The 20,407-nt window shown below is 45.0% G+C and overlaps 1 protein-coding gene across 16 annotated transcripts in view; it reads right to left on the bottom strand.

The window, feature by feature from the left end:
• RALGPS1 (Ral GEF with PH domain and SH3 binding motif 1) overlaps positions 1 to 20,407 on the bottom strand; it is a 286,272-nt gene that overhangs the window by 230,897 nt on the left and 34,968 nt on the right. For all 16 annotated transcript variants that reach the window (XM_058524068.1, XM_058524069.1, XM_058524070.1 and 13 more), the window contains 2 exons: positions 10,363 to 10,484; positions 7,058 to 7,165 (listed from right to left, as the gene is read on the bottom strand). In XM_058524068.1, coding sequence (XP_058380051.1) covers positions 7,058 to 7,165; positions 10,363 to 10,419 — 165 coding nt within the window. In that variant the 5' untranslated portion in view covers positions 10,420 to 10,484. The remainder of the gene's footprint in view (positions 1 to 7,057; positions 7,166 to 10,362; positions 10,485 to 20,407) is intronic.

Here is a 20,407-nt window from a genome sequence, read left to right as displayed (position 1 = left end):
GCTGCTGAACCACCCTTCCCCGGAAGTTTGAGCACTCCCAAAAAGGGAGGGTGTGAGTAGGGGTGGGGCTTGAAGGGTGAGGTCAGGTCCTAAGGGAGATGTCCTGGCTTCCTGGAGAGAAAGGGCATTTCCTCAGGGTGTGGTAAGCCTCAAGAGAAACATGACACAGTCAGGCTCTTGTTTCCAAGCAGCCAACTGCTGCAGTGGGGAGGACATGCCTGGCCTGATGAGGACGCTCGTGAACAAGTCTCCTAACGGCCTCTCCTTATTTTTGGAAATAAAGCCTTAATGCAGGGTGTCCAATTAAGCTAGTCACCTGGCAATGACTTCCTTAATCCTAACCCCTTCTCCCATCTGCTCCTTCCTTCTAGTCCAGGGCCCCCTAAAAATCCAGGCTTTGAGGAGAAATGGCCAATCTTCACATATTACAAAATATTTCTGTAGAGATCAATCCTTCAGAATGGAGACACCTATAGGAGCACTTGACAATGCAGCCCTGGTATTATGTGGGTAAAGGAAAGCTACTTAACCGAAAAGGAAAAAAAAACGTTTTCTGCATATGTTGAATGCAGTGTTTCTCCCCTCTAACAGTGGCTGACTAAATCCTCTCTTCCAAGGCTCTCCCAGCCCCCAAATAAACAAACAAAAAAAGCCCTTGGCAAATCAGTGGTATGTCTTACAACAGAAGCTATCTTTAACTTTGCACTTAGATCACTTCACTGATGTACAACCAGGAGGGCTCACAGGACAAAAAGTAATCAGCTCCAAAGACAGATTCCTGCTTCTACTCCCACAGCCAAAGGACGCAGGTCTGGCAATTTTAGAATCATAGTCAAGGAAATGCAAATTAAAGAAGAAGATACCATTTGTCGACCCTCGGTGCCATCACGACTGATGGGACTATGAACCGCTCTGTTCTTTATGGAAAGTAATCTGGCAGTAACTCATTAAAAAGTTTTTTAACTTTTTATTTTTAAAAAAATATCAAACTTACAAAAAAGTTGCAAGAATAGTATGATGAACTCTATAACCTTTCACCTAGCCTCACTAATTATTATTTTGCCTCACTTGTTTTATCTCTGTGTACATAATTATATATACACATTTTTTCTGAACCTTTTGAGAATAAAATGCAGATATTACGATCCTTCACCCCTAAATCCTTCGGCCTGTTATTTCCCAAGAACAAGATCATCCTCTTCCATTATGATAAAATTATTACATTCAGGAAATTTATTCTTGGTACAACAGTAGTATCTAATACACAGTCCACATTCAAAATTTGCTAATTATCCCAATACTGTTTTTTATAGCAATTTTTTCTTAATCCAGGATCATGCATTACATTTACATATTATCTCCTAAAAGGTGAAATGAGCGTCCTGTTGACACAATAATCCCTATACCTACAAGGAAAAGCAGTGGTACACAAGATTTTATATAGAGATCTACATTTAGATACAGATATAAATAGAGATGTTTACTGCATCATTATTTGTAGTAGCAAAAATCTGGAAACAACCTAAAAGGCCATCAAAAGGGACTTGTTGAAAAAAAATTATGGTATAGCCAGACTCTGGAAGATTATACAGCTATTAAAAATAGAGAATTAAATCTATACATATTGACCTGGAAGGAAATCCATGATCTATTGATGATAAAGACAAGTTCCAGCATTGCTTTTTGCTCTGCTTTCAGCCACTGGGGAGTAGAAGGACTGAGATCTAGCCGTAGAGCTAATCAAGCCCCACCCCTATCCACATTCTCCTTTTTTGGTAAAACATTTTCATTGTCTGAAGCTTGTTCTCTGGTAGATTCCTCAGGGAGGGCAGGCAGGAATAATATTCTCTGAGGCCTTGCACGTTCATAATGGTTTGTCTGTGCCCTTTATAGTTGAAAGTCAGTTTTGTTGGATATAAAATCTTTGGCTCACATTTTTTTTTCTTTCCTTGACTTATTTGATTATGTTATTTTACTTTCTTTTGGCAAAAAGTGTTTCTCTCAAAAATATTGATGGTAATCTAATTTTATTTCTCTTACAAGTAATTTGCTGTTTTTGCCTAGATACCCAAAGGATTTTATCTTTTTGTTTAATATCTGGTAGTTTACTAAGAGCATGTCTTTGGTATTGACCATTCTGTGTTGACATTGTTAGCTTCAAGACATGCTCTTTCAATGCGTAGTTTCAAATAATTTTTTGTTTGTGAAAATTTCCTTAAATTATAGTTTAAGTATTTGTTCAGTTCCTTTGCCTTTTTATTCTCTGCTTTCAGGGATTTCTATTATCTGTATGTTGGATCTTCTTTGCCTATCATCAATAACTGTCAGTTTTTCTCAAAGTCTTATTATCTTTTTCTTCATTTATTTTGATCTTAAAAGTTTTCCTCCCTTAAGGCATTTTCTGTTTATCTATTCTTGTGTTCCTTCTAGTTCAACTTTCATTTCCAAAATACTTTTCTTTTGTTTTCAATTCTTTCCTAAGTTCTGTCACCTCATTCCTGAGCGTTTTCTATTTCCAATTTATGTTGTTCATGTCTTACAGCATGATCTTAATGTCTCTTAGCTTATTTTGAAACAGAGAGTTATAGTTTTTAGCTGTTCTGTGGCATGTCTTTCTGGCATGCTTTCATTATCTATAAGGATTCCCTCCTTACTCTTTCTTTTTGCCTATAATAACTTTGAAAGATTTTATATTAGCCATTTCCTATTGCTTATTTTTATGTAAAATTAGTTTTCCTGAACTTTTTAGAGGGGAATATGGTTCCGGGTAGCTTTTCTAACTTCACATAGCTCTCCTTTTGGTTGCTTTCATGTATTGTTCAAAAACACGCAGTTGTTTTTTGAGATTTCACACATACACACGCATGCACTTTTATTTAGACCTTCTTTTTCCTTAACCATAACTTTCCCTAACGTGATCATTTTGATTCCACTCCCATACTGAATTTCTCTTTGGTATGGAGCCTTGTCCTGGAAGCGAGCCCTGGCTGATTGGTTTCAAGAGATCACAGGGGCTCATCCACAGATCTCTTCCACCCATCTCTAATTGGAAATTTGGGGGTTCTCCTATTCTCAAGTCTGTCAAGTGCCCCAATACTTACTTCTGGTTTCTCCTATACAGATGCTGATACTCTGCAGGTCTTGTTGATATTGGTGGTATATCCCAGCCACTTCTATTTGGGGTTTGATAGGGACAACTTGTCACCTACTTTTATTGTAAACATTGTTCATGGGTTTCAGGGTTTACTATCTAATTGTTCTGGATGTTTTTATGTGGGGATTCAGAGAGAATAAAAAACTATGCTGCTGCCACCACCATCTTCCTAGAATCACTTAAATGATTTTTTTAAAGGACTTTTGTGCCTGGCTTTTTTGTTTCTTTCATATTATTAGACAGAATACCAAAATACCAGGTGGTCTGGTTCAATTCCAACACCTGGCAACTCCAATGCTTTCTCAAAGACCAAATACTGTAGGAGACCTGGCTTCACACCTAAGCTAAAGACACACTGGCTCCGGCAGGGGCAGCCAGAGTTTTAGCACTGCACCCTCAAAGCCTTCACCACCCTTCCCTACGGTCTTCTCAGCCTCAGAAAATTGGCCTGGGGCAGGCTGAGCAACTCTCTAGGGCAGAGACTAGAAAACCAGGCCCAAAGTCTCACCAAGGAGTCCACTTGCCCAATGCTGTTCTAGGTACAGCCTAACTCTCTGCCTTTCCATATGGTGAACACCTATAAGGGGATTTTTAAACCTCATTATTGCTTCATTCCTTTCATGAAGCTAAAAAACACAACTCAAAAATACAATAAGCATAGGGGCTGGCCCGGTGGCATAGCAGTTAAGTTCGCGCATTTCACTTCGGCGGCCCAGGGTTCACCAGTTCAGATCCTGGGTGCGGAGCTACTCACCGTTCATCAAGCCACGCTCAGGCGGCGTCGCATATAGAAGAGCTATAACTCTACAACTATGATTCACAACTATGTACTGTGGCTTTGGGGAGAAAAAAGAAAAAAGAGGAAGATTTGCAACAGATGTTAGCACAGGGCCAATCTTCCTCAAAAAAATATATATATATATGTATATAATAAGCAAACAAGAGCAAACAGAATATAGAAGCTAAGCTATCAGCCAGCAAGGTCCATGAAGTCTTCTAAAGGAGAGAGAGTACAGCTTTGTGGCTAAGAGTAGAGACTAGCACTGTGCTGTCCAATACGATGGCCACTAGCCACAAGTGACTACTGAACGTTTGAAATATCGCTAGCACTCTAAGTTTAAAATACACATTAGGGGCTGGCCCCGTGGCGTAGCGGTTAAGTGCGTGCACTCCACTGGTGGCAGCCCAGGTTCGGATCCCGGGTGCACACCGACGCACCGCTTGTCAGGCCATGCTGTGGCGGCGTCCCATATAAAGTGGAGGAAGGTGGGCACAGATGTTAGCTCAGGAAAAAGAGGAGGATTGGCATAGATGTTAGCTCAGGGCTGATCTTCCTCACAACAAAATAAATAAATAAATAAATAAATAAATAATAAAATACACATTAAGTTTTGAAGATAGTTCAAAAAAAGAATACAAAGTATCTCAATTTATGTTGCTTACATGTTGAAATGACAATATTTTAGATGTACTAAGTTAAATAAGATATATTTTTAGAAGTAATTTCACCTTTTGTGATGTGGCTACTAGAAAATTTAAAAGCCACATGTAGCTTGGATTATATTTGTGTTGGAGAGGACTGGTCTAGAATGCCAGACAGCCCTGGTTTTAAATCCCACGTAGATAGTGCCACTTACCATCTGTGTGAAGAGATGACTTTCCTCTCTAAGCACTGACTTGCTCATCAGTATATTGGGAATAATAAATATACCTAATTTATAAGGCATATTTGTGAAAAGTAAATTACATAACGCTTGCAAAACGTGTAGCACAAGACCTAGACACAGTAGGTGTTCAAAAAGGTGTTCAAGGAGCTGCCCTTGTTACTACCACTCAGCATGAGGTGAATAATCAGGTGATGAAGGTTTTAGACTGGCTCTGACCACACCTGGCTGTATGATCCAGGTAAAAAAATTAATCTCTTAGTCTTCAAAGAATTAAAAATAGAGATGCCCTATGATCCAGCCATCCTACTACTGGGAATCTATCCAACGAACCTGAAATCAACAATCCAAAGAGGCTTACGCACCCCTATGTTCATTGCAGCATTATTCACTATAGCCAAGAAGTGGAAGCAACCTAAGTGTGCCTCGACTGACGACTGGATCAAGAAGATGTGGTATATATATACAATGGAATACTACTCAGCCATAAAAAAAGACAAAATCATCCCATTTGCAACAATATGGATGGGCCTGGAGTGTATTATGTTAAGTGAAGTAAGCCAGAAAGAGAAAGACAAACACTGTATGATCTCACTCATATGTGGAATATAAACCAACACATGGAAAGAGAAAACTGTATTGTGGTTACCAGGGGCAATGAGGGTGGGGGGTGGGCACAAGGGGTGAAGGGAGACATAAATATGGTGATGGACAAACAAAAATGTACAACCCAAAATTTCACAATGTTATATACTATTAAAACATCAATAAAAAAATTAATCTCTTAGATTCTGATTTCTTTACAGAAAATCAGAAGCTAACCGTCTGCCTTATCAGGTTGCTGTAGGACTGAATCCCTTCAGTCAACATGTATTCACTGGCTATGAGCCAGACACTGTTCCGGGCACTGGGGAAAGAGCAATGAACAAGTCAGATGAAGTTCCTGTCCTTAGGGAGCTTGTATCCCAGTGGAAGAGATATACCATAAAAAACACTATTGCATCATGTAATGTGGGGTAGTGATACGAAATATGAAGAACAGAGCAGGGTAAGGGAAGAGACAGTGATGGAGAGATGCCACATTAGCCCATGAAAGTCCTATCCCAGGACTGACATTTGAACAGAGACTGACACATGTGGAGAAGAGCCGTGAGGACTGAAGGAAGAATCAGCACAGGGCCCGGAGGCAGGGGAATGCCGATGAGTCTGGGGAAGAAAGAGGAGGCCAACGTACAGCTGGGGAGCAAGGAGATGGGGGCAGGAGAGGAGGCTTGGCCAGACCACAAGGGGCACTGGAGGCCTGGGAGGAACCTTAGGTCTCACTGTAGTATGAGGCAGCTGCTAGAGAGTTACATGCAGGTTTTAAAAGGATCCCTCAGACACACTAAAGGAGGCGACACATGTGCCAGGCTCAGCATGGCCTGGCACAAAGTACTCGTGGGAGCTAATGATGGCAGAGCAATGAGATGGGGCCCAGTCAGCTCCCACAGCACCCTGGAGGGCACGAAACCTGTTCTAGCAAGGAGACAGAGATGAAGTGGGCATGGCAGAAAACACAGCCCTGGGACACTACTTGCAATCAGGCTCAAGGTCACCCCAGAGCCAACATACTCCCTCTACCCTCCAACTGCAAAAGGAAGAAACCAAGTCACAACAAAACAAGGAACCATCCCTCGGTCAGACCAGCAGCAACACACTGGTTGAAGAAAAAATAATTTAAAAAAAATTTATAATTACAAAAATTGCCCACATAATATTGTCTATCATTTAGAAAATGGCCATTATAAAAATGTAGAAAGTACAAATAAACAAAAAGAAGAAAAATTAAATTCCAATTACCTAGAATCTTACAACCAGAAACTACCATAAATAATATGTTTGGCTATATATATATCCAGATATTTATGAATATGTAAACATCAAAACTAGACCTTTTCTTACGCAAATATAAATATGTACGTGTTGTACATGCTTTTTAAAAATGGCATTATTCTCTACAAACTGTGCTGTAACCTGCTCCTTTCACTTACTATTCATATATATTGTGTATGCCTTCCAAGGTGGTTAATTTCTAGATTGACAGCATTGTTTTTAACGCTGCATGGTAGGATACTTTATTCAACAATCCCCTGTTGTTGGGTAAATGGGTTGTTTCCAACCTGAGCAAAAAGCCCTGTGCAGTGACCCCTCTAGCCCCTTGTCACGGTGCACAGCCACCCACATCAGTTCTGTTACTTACAGCAAACTCCTCGGGAGTCACTTTCAAGACATCGAACACAACGGCGTCGTAGCTCTTGCTGGCATAGTCACAGCTCTGGCCCTCCAGAGAGTCTGAGCTGCTGCTGCCCTGTGGAGGACGGGGAGAGAGGGTGCCACCTGAGCAGTCTAGCTGACTCCAGAATCACTGAATTCCAAACCTCAGAACTGAGGATGCAGGAGTGACAGAACAGTGCCTGATAAAGGCTTCCATTGTTTAGTGCTTTACTCTATTCCAGGCACTATGTTAAGCACTTCATATGTATGATCTTATTTAATTCTCCTAACAACTCTCTGAGTACACACAATCACTGTTGCCATTTCTCAGATGAGGAAGTAGGGGCAATGTGACTTCCCCAAGGTATCTCAGCTGGGAAACTGAAGAGCCAGAATGCGAACCTGGTTTGGTATCTCTCTGATCCCAGCACACACAGCCTCAATCCTTACACCCCGACTGCTTCCTCAGCGCTGTGAGTGATGGGGTAAAAAGATACAGCCCACTCTCCCTTCAGAGAGAACAGGCCTTCACATCTTAGAGGCCTGAGGAGATCATGTTTTGTTGTGCCTTTCAAACATTACCTGGTTTCACCTTTTTTTTTTTTCCTACTTTAAGTCATTGCAGGAAATTATTACACAAAATGTTAAACTGGCTCTCAAGGCTTATTTCATGGTCGGGCCACTTGGAATTCAAAGCCTGTTAGCTGGTGAGGTGAGAGGTAACCCACTGGCTTTGGAGACGGGTGTGAAAGTTATATTTAGTAGAGTCCCTTGTTAAGAAGAACACGGTGAGTCCTGCATGTAAAGAAAAGGCCTCACATAAAAGAGCAAGTTAAAATTCCCCAAATGTGCCCGGTTTCATGAAACTCAACACTGTGGGATCCCAGAATGTCAACATACAACTTCTCTTCCATTTTATTTAATTTCATCAAATTCTACTTTGGGGAACCAATCGAACTTACCACCCAAAAATTGTGCCCGTTCATAAATGGTTTTACTCGTCTCAACCTATGAAGAGGGATTTTGTGGTTTTCACTAACCTCAACATCTTGGACTGGGATTTAGAGAATACACTTTTATTAATTCCTCTTTATTTCACTCTTTCCAAAATGGCTATATCTGGAAAAACTTTGCAATCTTACTGGAAACTGGAGTGTTTTTAAGCCAGTGATGGAAACCAACAGTCAACAACTGAAAATGTGAGGTTAAAAGGAGGAGCAGAAACTTAAACCCGTAGATGTCAATAGGCCTGTGTCATTTAAAGGTTTGACAAATGGGTCTGCTATCCCAAAAACTCCACGATGACCTTAAGAAGCAGTACATCATGGAGCTTAAGAGCTCTGAAGTCAGACAGGTCTGGCTAAATCGCCAGCTCCACGCGAGCCGCTGTCTGACCTCAGGCAGGTTACTTCATGTTACTGAGGCTCTGCTGCCATCTGTAAAATGGCGCTGCTGCTAAACTCTACTCCCCAGGGTTGTAGTACAGGTAACAGACTAAGAAGTTTACAAAGCAACTGGCAGAACCCCTCCCTTGGACATGCTGATCCAAGGGGCCTGGGTGGGCTCAGGCACGGCTTTTTTAAAAGTTCCATGGGTGATGGGACATTCACCTCTGAGGAGAACCTGTGTTATACTTCTGAAAGGTAATAACGACTAATCCTGAATTCTTCTGGGATTAGCAATCTATTCTACTCCTCGGTATTATACATAGACCTATAAATCACGCTGCATGTCCACACCCACCACCCAGGAAGCAGGCTGAGGAGACAGGGCTGACTTTCCACAGGACAGTGCAGTGCCATTGGGTTAGAAGCACCAGCTTGAGAGTCACAGAGGCCTGGCTTTGAGTCCCCACCCACCACTGACCAGCTGCGTGACTTGAAGCCAGTTTATTCACCTCACCCTGCCTTAGTGTCCTCATCTATAAACTGGAGTGAAACAACAGTACATACCTGATGGGGTTTATTGTGAGGATTAAGTGAGATAATCCTGTGGAATGTGCAAACAAAGTGCCTGGTAATATAGTAAGCACTAATTATGGGTGTATATGTGTATAAACACATCATTCAGTCACCACAATTTATTGAGCACTTCAATTTTACATGTATTCATTCCTTCATTCATTCAACAAATAGTTATTGAGTACTTACCGTGTTTTGGATATACATACACACATATATGCACATACACACAGTATATATATATGTGTGTGTGTGTATGTACATGTATGCATATATAAACATACATATACACACACGGAGACCAGAGAAGAAAGAAGTTTTACTCTGGAGGGAGTATAAATTGTAAATAGAAACAGAAGTCTGATTCCTCCAGTCATCAGAGTCCATCGTTGGGATTTCAGGTTTTATAACTTTCCTGTAACACCCCACTTCGTCTGCCCCAAACACACACACTCATACAAGGGGCCTTATTTAATCAAAGTTGCCCCAAATACATTCAGTGGTGGTGGTGGTGGTGATGATGATGATGATGCAACTTTATTTAAACTTATATTGGCGCCATCAGGGAATTTTAAAAGGTACCCACAAGTCTGCTTTCAGAACCAGAGATCAAAATAAGGAATTTTTTGAAAGGTTATTAAGAAATGATTGGTTCCTGTGAATTTCTAGCTGGTTACACAGATCATTTTAAAAGCCAAGCTTGACCCTAGAGATCTTGTGAGCTCAGCACACTGGGCGCTGCCTTGCCAGTTTGTCACAGGAGCCAGGCATTACGCACTCGACACGGTGGCATCCCTGGGCCTCAGACGACACCCACTCCTCCCACATCCCTCTGTTCCATTACTGAACTTGAAAGCAAACTCCTAAACCCCTAGGGCAGGGGCCCTAGCCCAGGCCACTCTCAGACCACCAGTCCTTATAGCCATTTCCTACTGAGCAAGGTAAATAAGAACACAGGGCCAGTTGGAATCACTTCTGTCTGACTTCATTCTGGAATGTGTGACTTATTCATAATCAGCAGCAGCTTTTCTTGGGAAAGGTCTGATCCCTTCTTGCCACCAAAATGGAATGTGGCACTTGCTACGACTGGACTGGGCAGGTATTTGTTTTTCTTTGAAGAGAACAGCTTCAGAAAACATACTGATCCTCAAGGCTGACTGCCTCCCAAATCTCACGCCTGGCGTGGCCAGGGGCCTTGGGAGTGCTAAGAATGGCGGTATTCATGGAGCCCTGCAGCCTCGTGGTCCACGACTCAGCTGGGGCCAGGGTGAGCTGAAAGGAGCCCCCCTGCCCTGCCCCCCAACCGTCCTGATCCTCGCAGTCTCTGTACCTGTGGAGTGGCAGAGGTGACCAACACGCTAGCCATCAGACCATTCCTGTTGTACATAGTCTTCGGGCCACAGGGAGCTTCAGGGCAGTCTCTGTTGGTGACATAACCCGTCTGGAGAAGTCCTGCAAAGCAAATGGGCTCATAAAAACCAGCCTTCAAAAAACCAACTTAATCCCACCCCCGGGAGAGAGCTGTGCTGGGCTTAAGCAGATGACCCTGAAGGAGACCTTTAAAGAAAGACTATAAGCTGGCGGCCTTCAGGCTAAATACGGCCCACAGATGTAGTTAGCTGGGCTTGCACAGGTTTTAATATTTTTTAAATTAATCACCAACATTTAAAAATTGGAAAGTTTCACATAGAATTCCGGATTTCTGACTTTCCCTGAAAATAGAAATATCTGGCAGCACTGGGCCCACATTCCTGCCTGGCGACCACCAGCTGGGCTGAGCGAGGCTGCCCCTGGGATTGGAGCAAGTGTCTTTCAGTCCCCGCCTGGCCTGTGAAACCATTTCGATACGTGCCTGTCCCTTGTAGGCACTAGAGTTTGTGAGCTTTGTTTTAAAATGAAGGCAGGTAAAGAAGACAAACTGATTCTACTGTGTTTCCCTGTGCACCACACCATTTCATCAATAATAACACAGATGATAACTAATACTCACATAGTACTAGCCACATGCATGCGCTTTACAGATCTTAACTCAGCTAACTCTCCCAACAGTCCTCAGGTCAGTCCTATTATCACATCCACATTACATGTGAGGAATCAGAAGCACAGAGAGGTTAAGTAACTCATGCTTTGGTGCCTTTGCTCATGCTGTCCCACCAGCCCGTCACCATTCAAGGCCCTGCTCAAACGCCATTTCATCTGGGTTTCGTGCCTGGACCACCCAAAGCAAAACCAGCTGTTCTCATGCCAATGTGTACGCACTTCTACTAGAGCATTTATCACATCACTAAACATCAGAGAACTGTAGTCACCGCCAGCTTTTTAGCAGGCGAGTGACCAGGAGAGCAGGAAGGATACAAGGGGCAGGGGAAGGGAAGGCAAAGGCACCAGTTGGAAGCCAACTGCAATTATCCAGGCAAGAGAGGAGGAGGGTCTTCTAAGCTAAGGTGGTAGCAGTGAAGTCAGAGAGGAGACAGACTGAGAGACAGTGAGGACAGGGATTCAATAGAAATTGACGAGGGGGGTGAGGGAGAGGAAAGGTGAGGATGAATGGTTTCTGGCTTGAGGTACCAGAGGATGGCGTGTCCTTCATCAAGGAAAGGAACACATGTGGTATAGCAGATTTGTGGGAAAAAAATGATGAATTTAATTTGGGACATGCTGGATCTGTGATGCCCATGAGAAAATCAATCCTGGAGAGCAAGGTCAAGCCCAAAGGTCACTGGGAAAAATGGTCTGGAAGTAGATCAAAAAGAAAAGAGTGTCAGTCTGATCTTGACACTATCTGTAACCCTCCCGGAGCCCTCAGCCACAGGCCCCATCACAGAGCAGTGTGCCTTCAAAGAAACAGAATCGAGCACCCAAAAAGGAATGTCAGAATGACCCAAGCTCTTTCCTTGCATATCTCCAAAACTGCCCATGGCTGCTCCCTCACAACTGCTTCACCATGTTCCTCTTCAACCGCCTCCTCCTCAGCAATAGCCTGTGAGCCTTCTGCCTTCCCTCCTTTCTTCCCAAAAGCAGTCAAGAGAACTAGTCTGAGCTATAAACGACATTTAGGGGTCAACTGGGAAAAGCTGAGTATGGATATTAGCTGATATCATCAAATTGCTATGATTTTCTCAGGTGTGCTAAGCAGCATGGAGGTTAAGGAGGAGAAGTCCTTATCCTCAGGCGAAACACATGACAGAATTTAGAGGTAAAGTGAGTGTGCAACTCACTTGCAAATGGGCCAGCAAAATACACATAAGTAAAGAGAAAACAAATACAGCAAAATGTTAACAATCGACATCCAATGACAGGAGTTCATTATACTAGTCCCTCAACTTTTACTAAACGCTTGATAATTTTCATAATAAAAAAAGAAAGAAAAAAAAGAAATGGTCTGGTTAGCTTTTTCTCAGAGGAAAAACTGAGCCAGAAAGGTCAAAATCCTCTTTCACAAGCAGGGAGAGGGAACGGGCTGGGCGCACTCATCTGTTAATCATTTTTGTTCTAGGAGAAGCCATGCTTGCCATTACCAAGGACCACGAATCCACGGCTCGTGCAGGTTTGAAAAACAGCTGCACAAAAGATGTGAGCGGACATTTCCCAAAAGACACATGAATGGCTAATAAGAGATGCCATTGGGGAAATACAAATCAAAACCACAATGAGATACCACTTCACACCCACTAAGATGGCTAGAATAAAAAACACAGACAATGCCAAGTGCTGGCAAGGATGTGGAGAAATGAAACCCTCATACATTGCCGGTCGAAAGGGAAAAGGTACAACTACTTTAGAAAATAGTTTGGCAGTTTCTCAAAAAGTTAAACATAAACTTACAAAGTGACCCAGCAATTCTACTCCAAGGTATCTACCTAAAAAAAAGAAAACATATGTCCACACAAAGACATGCCCATGAATGCTTATGGCAGCATTATTCATCATAGCAAAAAGGTGGAAGCAATCGAAATGCCCATCAACTGGTGAATGGATAAACAATGATATATTCACACAATGGAATACTACTCAGCAATAAAAAGAAATGAAATACTGATACAGGCTATAACTTGAATAAACAGCAAAAACATATGCTAAGTGAGAGAAGTCAAACACAAAAGACCACACTATATGATGTCATTTTTATGATATGTCTGGAAAAGGCAAATTTATAGAGACAAGAAGCACATCAGTGGAGGCCGGGGTGCAAGCAGGACTGATGCAAGTGAGCACAAGGGATTTTTCCGAGATGATGGAAATGTTCTAAAACTGAATCACTGTGACAATCACACAGCCACTAAAAGTCATAGAACTGTACACTCAGAATGGGTGAATTGTACAGTACACACATTACACCACAGTAAAGCAGCAGCCACCAGCTCAGTTTCATGATGGTGACCTTAACTCACACGTTTAACTCTCCCCTTCCACATCTCTTTGAAATAATCAAAGAGATATTAAAATACTAGAAACAAATTGTATGAGCACATGCTAACAGAGAAGGGTACTTCACAAGCAAAACTGTTTGAGGGATTTCCAGTGCAGAAGAGACGGGACTGAGGGGAGAGGAACCAGCCTCTGGAGCAAAGGAAAGTCCTCCCAGGAATCAAGTGGAAGAGACCCTCCAATAGAAACCCCCAAGAAAAACCCAGAGACTGCAAAGTGAGAGATCCAGAAATTGAGACTAAAAGGGAGGCCAGCTCAAGAGCTCAAAGGCAGGGCTGGTCTGGTGGCTTAGTGGTTAAGTGCGCGCGCTCCGCTGCTGGCGGCCCGGGTTCGGATCCCGGGCGTGCACTGACGCACCGCTTCTCCGGCCATGCTGAGGCCGCGTCCCACATACAGCAACTAGAAGGATGTGCAACTATGACATACAACTATCTACGGGGGCTTTGGGGAAGGAAAAAAAGGAGGAAGATTGGCAATAGATGTTAGCTCAGAGCCGGTCTTCCTCAGCAAAAAGAGGAGGATTAAGCACAGATGTTAGCTCAGGGCTGATCTTCCTCACAAAAAATAAAACAAAAAAGAGCTCAAAGGCAGCGTAAGGGGGTCAAGCTGCTGGGGCTGTCTCAGACCAGACAAATCAGCTCAAAGGGAGTTGCGGCCAACTCAGCCAAGCTGTTCTGTGCCAGAACCTGCCAGCTTGATGGACAGAACCTCTTCAGACCAGTTCAAACCAGACTGAAGTAACTCAATCTGAGCCTGACAGAGTCACGGGGAGCTGGAGTGGGAGCCAGCCAGCCTGACCCTCCTTGACTGGAGCAACTTGCTCCAGTTCCAGGCTGAGGTGGGCTTTGCTCCTTTCAGGGTGTGCCTGGCACTCTGTAGGTCTCCCCAGGGGAGCCAACATGGAGCCCAGGCTGCATGGCCTGGCCCAACCCAGAGGCTTTGGCTCTCCCCACATGCCTGACACTGTTAGTTCTCGACTCAGGCACACAGGTGCCCCGGCTCTCAGACCCTGTTCTGTCACCGGTCATTTGCTCACTCTCTGCTTCCATCTGACGGACGCCACCAACTCTGCCCGTTTCTCCAGTATTGTGTGGTGGCGCACTAGGTGGCCCTCTCCGCGCACCAATAGCAGCACGAGCAGGGAGTGCCAACGCTGTGCGAGGCTCTGGGCCGGCATGCCGTTTTAGCCCATTGAGTCTTCACAACCCCATGAGGTGGAGACTCCTCTGATTCCTGGGAAACTGAGGCACAGAGAGGTGATGTAACACTGCTAGTGAAGCGGCAGGACTGGGGAGTTCAAACCCTGGTCAGCCAATGCCAGGGCCTGGGCCTCCTCCAAAAGCGCAGGCGAGGACTGGACAAGAAAATGCATATGAAATGCTCCATCCAGGCCAGGCACAGACCAAGCACTCGATCAAGGTTATTAGTTACTATTAGTGTTAATCGAATCCTACAATTCTATTCATTTATACCTATTCTTTTTTCCTAAAATAAACAAACCAAAAATTAACTTAAAACGTTCAAGAAACAACAGCATCATGCTTTGTGACACCATGGGCCTCCACTGCTGGGAAGGGGATTCCCAGCTGTGTGCTCCAGGCCCCCGGGGGAGCCCGGGCTGAGCACAGGGCTCCTTCTCCACGAGTGACCTGCCTGCCCCCTACTCTGGCCCCAGCCCACCTAGACACAAAGCACAACAGCCCCAGCATGTTACCCTCATGCTTCCTATGGGCGGCCTGAGCTGGAGAGAAGGACAGGGAGCTTGTTTCTGATCTGACTCCTGCATGTCTTGCCACTGACAAAACAGACTAATTTATGGGCAGTGACTCTCAGACAGGGGATATTTCACATGCTAAGAAATAACAGGACCAAGCAGAATGGCACATCCTTTCCAAGACCCAGAGAAAGTCCCTGCAGAGAAATCCACCTGCAGTCCCTGAGGCCTGGCCGAGCCCCAACTCCTCATCAGGGACCAGATCCCATCAAGGGGGTCAGCCTGGCCAGGCCCCTCCCTGAGAACCACTTCCTCACTCCTGGGGAAGGCCCTGAAGATGCGGACTGCGCCTCCAGGCTGGACTGACTGGATCAGAGTGACCATCTGATTCTCCTGGGAACTCGGGACCCTGAGATACCAGCCTCTGCTGGTCAACCGAACCGAGGCACTGTACCCTCGGGAGCAGAGGGTGGCCAAATCCTGCCCAGTGCAGGCACAGTCCGGTCAGAGAGAGGAGGAAGCAGACGTACAGAGAGAAGCTGAAGAGAGACCCTGTGTCTGAAAGAAAAGGAGAGCAGTGGGCCTGGTTCCCACCCCCAGGGCCCTGTAATAAATGCCTCTTTTTCAGTGTAAGGTAGTTAGAATATATTTCCAAAAGACCTTGACCAAGGTTATTTCCTAGACACCAAGTTCACGCCAAGCCACCAGAAAGCAGACCCTGAAAACAGAGGGGGCTCATCCGAACGGGGGGAGATATGCACCATTCATTTATTCATCCATTGGGCTCCTGCTCCGTGTAGGCATTGTTCTAGCCAGGAGCTCCTAATTGGTTTGTGTCTTGGACCCTTTTGGCAGTCTGGTGAAGCCTCTGGGCTCCTTCTCACAGAAATGTTTCTAAATGCATAAAATAAAATTACACAGGAAACCAATTACACAGGATTACTCAGGAAACCAATTATATTAAAATACAGTTATTAAATTTTTAAAACAATTTGTAATGTAGTAATATACGTATTTCTTCATGTAAGGGAATATATATATTTCTTTATTATTGCATTAAATAAGAAAATCTATTGGTGGGTCTAATAACGACCATAATTTCAGAGTAGTTATGAGCATAGATATTCTGAGATGCCCACAACTGTCATGTGATATGAAAATATCTGTGATTTTTATTGGTGACAAAGCCCCAGGTACTGCTAATATTACTGTGATTCATTGTCTATATTAGTAACAAAGAGAAATGCTACATTTTAGTTAGAAGTTAGTAAAAAGAAAGATGTCATTTTTTTCCCATCCAAATTCATAGATGCCAGTCAAGAATCCCCGTTCCAGCCTCTGGGGACACCAAGTGAGCAGGCCCTGCTCCCACAGAACTTGCATTCCAGCACAAGAGTCAGAAAATACACGTGAACAAAGAAGATAATTCAGACACTGAGAAACGTCTTAAAAAAATAAAATCGGATGGAAGACGTTATTTGCCAGGTGCTCAAGTAAGGCCCCTCCAAGGATGTGATATTTGAGCTGAAACCTTAGGAAGGAGTCAGCCATAAAAGTCAGTGGGAGTGTTCTTTGCAGAGGGCACAGCAAGTGCAAAGGCCCTGAGACGCACATCAGCTTAGCAGGTTGGTGATGGAGGCAGATGGCCACACTGGAGCATGGTCGGCAGGAGGCAGTGCACAGACACGCTGGGGCCAGAGCACGAAGCCTTGCAGACGGGGGTGGAACTGAGGTTCTATCTGGAGCGCTCTGGGAACCCTCTACCTCACATGAGGGTGCTGAGCAGGGGGTGACATGATCTGATCCCTGTTGTTGAAGGTCACTTGGCTAATGCGAGGGATGGATTTGGGAGGGGTTCTGGAGGTGAAACAGATAAGACTTGCTGATAGACTGCATGTGAGGGGAAAGGAAGAGAGGAACCGAGGATGACTTCTAAGTCTGGGATGGTGACGAATGGGCAGACGGTGGCCTACAGCCACATGCTGCTCGGCAGTTCATTCATTCGTTCAGCTGACCCCCATCCACTGAGACTGCTGGTGGACCAATTCTAGGGATCCAGAGTCGAAGATGACATAGCCCTGCCCGCCAGGGGCCTCAGCGTAGTCTGGGGAGAAAATCCAGTAAGTGGATACTCACAGGACATGGACTGTAACAGATCATAGGCTCAACTTGGGGGTCAAAGACGACATCACTGAGATGAGCCATTGAGCTGGGTCTTAAAGGATGAGCAGGAGTGTTTCAAGGAAAGGGCAGGCAGAGAGCGGGAAGGGCACTCTGAGTTCGTGTGGATGCCTGGAGGCATGAAAGGACAGCTGAGATGCCAGTGTGCCAGGAACACGAGCAAGTCGGTGTCCCCTTCTCACCTTATCACAGCCCTGTGTCCACCCTAATACAGCCACTGGGAACACAGAGGCAAATGAGCCAGGCAGGGTTCCCACAAGTTTGTTTTAAGGGATGGCTCTGTCCACAGCCACATCAACAGCATCCTGCCTCCTGGTCACCCCCTCATCCATTCAGCAAATGTGGTGACACTCTTCCCAAGCCCTGCTCTGTGCAGAGGAGTCAGACCAGCGCCTGGCCTCCAGGAGCTCACACAGTTTGATCACCGTTGCCATCAGAGCAATTTATTAGATGCTTACTTTGTTTCAGGTTCTGGCTAAGGATTTCTATGTATTTTTTTAAAAACCATTTTACAGATGAGGAAACTGAGGCTCAGAGATAAACTGCACTGTAACACGGGGATCCATTTTTACTACCTGCATTGAAGGTGCCCCCTGCTGGGCAGGGAGGCAGTCTGGCATAAAGGTAAGAGGACTGGCTTTTTGAGTTTGGCCATGTTAATCTGTACCACACCAAAACCCTATCTTTCCACACTCCCTGTCTTACCTCTTACACACACACACACACACACACACACTCACGCTGCTAATGCCTCTTTGGAAACCAAAACGCTGCAGGAGAAAAAGCCATTCTCATGATGTAACTTTGCAAGAACGTGGCAGTTGTGTCAGAACCATAGAACAATCCCTCATCTCTTGTTTTTGTATGACAGAATCTGGTCTTGTGTGTGTGGGCTCCTGAAGAGGGGAAGGAAAATCCCATATGCGATGTTGGTTTCCTTCCAAACTTGCAGAATTCTCCTTCAATGTTTCAGGTTCAGGAAACCAAGAGAATAACATGAGACAGTCTGGTGCAGACCACTGTTGAGAAGGCAGAATAACCACGTCTTTCTAAGCTTACGGAGGTTGTTTCAAAGAAAACACACACATCCAGGAATGTTCAATTACAAGAGAGTGATCTCTTCCAAATGTTTCAGATGAGTTGGAAAACAGACCCCCAGGCCTGCTTCAGAGCCGGCTTCCTCCATGTGGGGCGTGCTGCTCTCCACAGACCTGGTCGAAGCCAGCTCCACCTTTCCACGTCTTGAGCAGAAGCTGTGACAAAGACAGAGAGGAAGGAAACAAAGAGGGTGTCTGCGCACAACCCCTCCACCAACTGTTCAGTCCACCTCAGGAGCAATATGTGTACATACACACACACAAACACACACACACACACACTCTTTCTGCAGCACAGCCACAGCGTGTTGGATTTTGTATTGTCAAAAGGTTTCCCCTGAGGTGACCATCACTCTGGGGCTGGACCACCTGCCAGTAGCTCGAGAAAGGCCCCCCTGGTGTGGGCTGGCAGTACTGTTCTCTCTACTCCCTCCTGGCCCTCTCCAAACTGGCCAGACCTCCCTTCCCGGCAAGCAGCCACGTCTGGAGGCTTTCAAAGAGAGGCCCTGGCCACGTGAGCACATGTCAGACCTGAAATGCATCACTCAGCAGTGTTCTCCCGCGCCCTCCCCCGCTCCTCTCAGTCCACCCCACCAGATGTTCAACACCCAACATCGCACCTCCCCACTGCGGGAGAGAGAACGGGCTGGGGAGGGCTGGCCAGTGAGGAGGCACCACCATGTCCACACGCCACTGCGGCTGTGCCTCCCTGGAGGAGAGAAGGCAGCAGTGCTTGGGAAACAGGGCTGGGTTTAGAGATTGCGGGTCTGCAGATATCACGAGGGATAAAACTTGTGAAACTGAGCAAACCTGGAGAAAAGGGCCAGGAAGGGCATCTTCTTGGGTAAGGGAAGCACCTACATTTATGGAGCTGAAGGAGGGCCAGCACAAACAGGCAGCAATCCACGAAGCTGCAGGACAGGCACAGACCGAGTGCCCCCGCCACCCCCGGCACCGTGTGCAGAAGCCTGGGAGGCAGAAATGAACAAGGCCCATCCTCGTCTTCAGAAACCTAAAGTCCAGTCCAGTGATGCCAAGCCTTTTCAAGTAGGAGGACTTCCTGAATTTTTCACATAAAAGTAATACATGTGCATGTTAAAATTACATAAACTGAATAAAAAGGTGTAAAATAAAAAAGGAAAGTCTCCTCTCCCCACAACCCCTAGTACCTGTCCCCAAGGCTACACAGTTCATATAGTGTAGGGCAGCATTTATGCACACATCCACATATACAGAGATATAAAGATATATACATAGGGGCCAGCCTGGTGGCGCAAGCAGTTAAGTCTGCGTGCTCCACCGCGGCAGCCTGGGGTTCGCCGGTTCGGATCCCGGGCGCGCCCAACACACTGCTTGTCAAGCCATGCTGTGGTGCCGTCCCATACAAAGTGGAGGAAGATGGGCATGGATGTTAGCACAGGGCCAGTCTTCCTCAGCAAAACGAGAAGGATTGGCAGATGTTAGCTCAGGGCCTATCTTCCTCACAAAAAAAAAAAAAGATATATATGTAAATGTATTTTAGAGACCTTACTTTTCAACACTAAAAAAAATATTTAGTTCTCTTTTTGATTTCTGTTGATTAAGAAAAAACTCTTGATAACAAAAAGCTACAATAAATTACCAACACTTCTAAATGAATTTGTGGTTTAGTAATCACAGCAATATCTACATCCATTTGGAAGATGGTGAGACGTATTTACGGCACCTGTTCTTCAGTCCACTGGCAGTGCTCAGAGCACAGTTGGATCTGGGGAGGCCTCACAATCAGCTGTAGTTCAACCCCCTCCACCCGCAGAGGTTCACCACCTGCAACTGCAGGTCTGCGGAAGCCAAGAATCAGACAGCTACAGAGCAACCACAGCTACAGAGCAACCTCTGAGGCCGTAAAAGAAAGCGGGCACCTCCGCGGCTTAGAGAACAGACAGATCAAGATTTGGATTCTCACCTATCACTTA

Source organism: Diceros bicornis, chromosome 28 (assembly GCF_020826845.1).
Source record: "Diceros bicornis minor isolate mBicDic1 chromosome 28, mDicBic1.mat.cur, whole genome shotgun sequence".
NCBI classification, from domain to species: domain Eukaryota; kingdom Metazoa; phylum Chordata; class Mammalia; order Perissodactyla; family Rhinocerotidae; genus Diceros; species Diceros bicornis.
The sequence above is the reverse complement of the archived record's forward strand: the minus strand, read 5'-3'. Positions and strand labels throughout refer to the sequence as shown.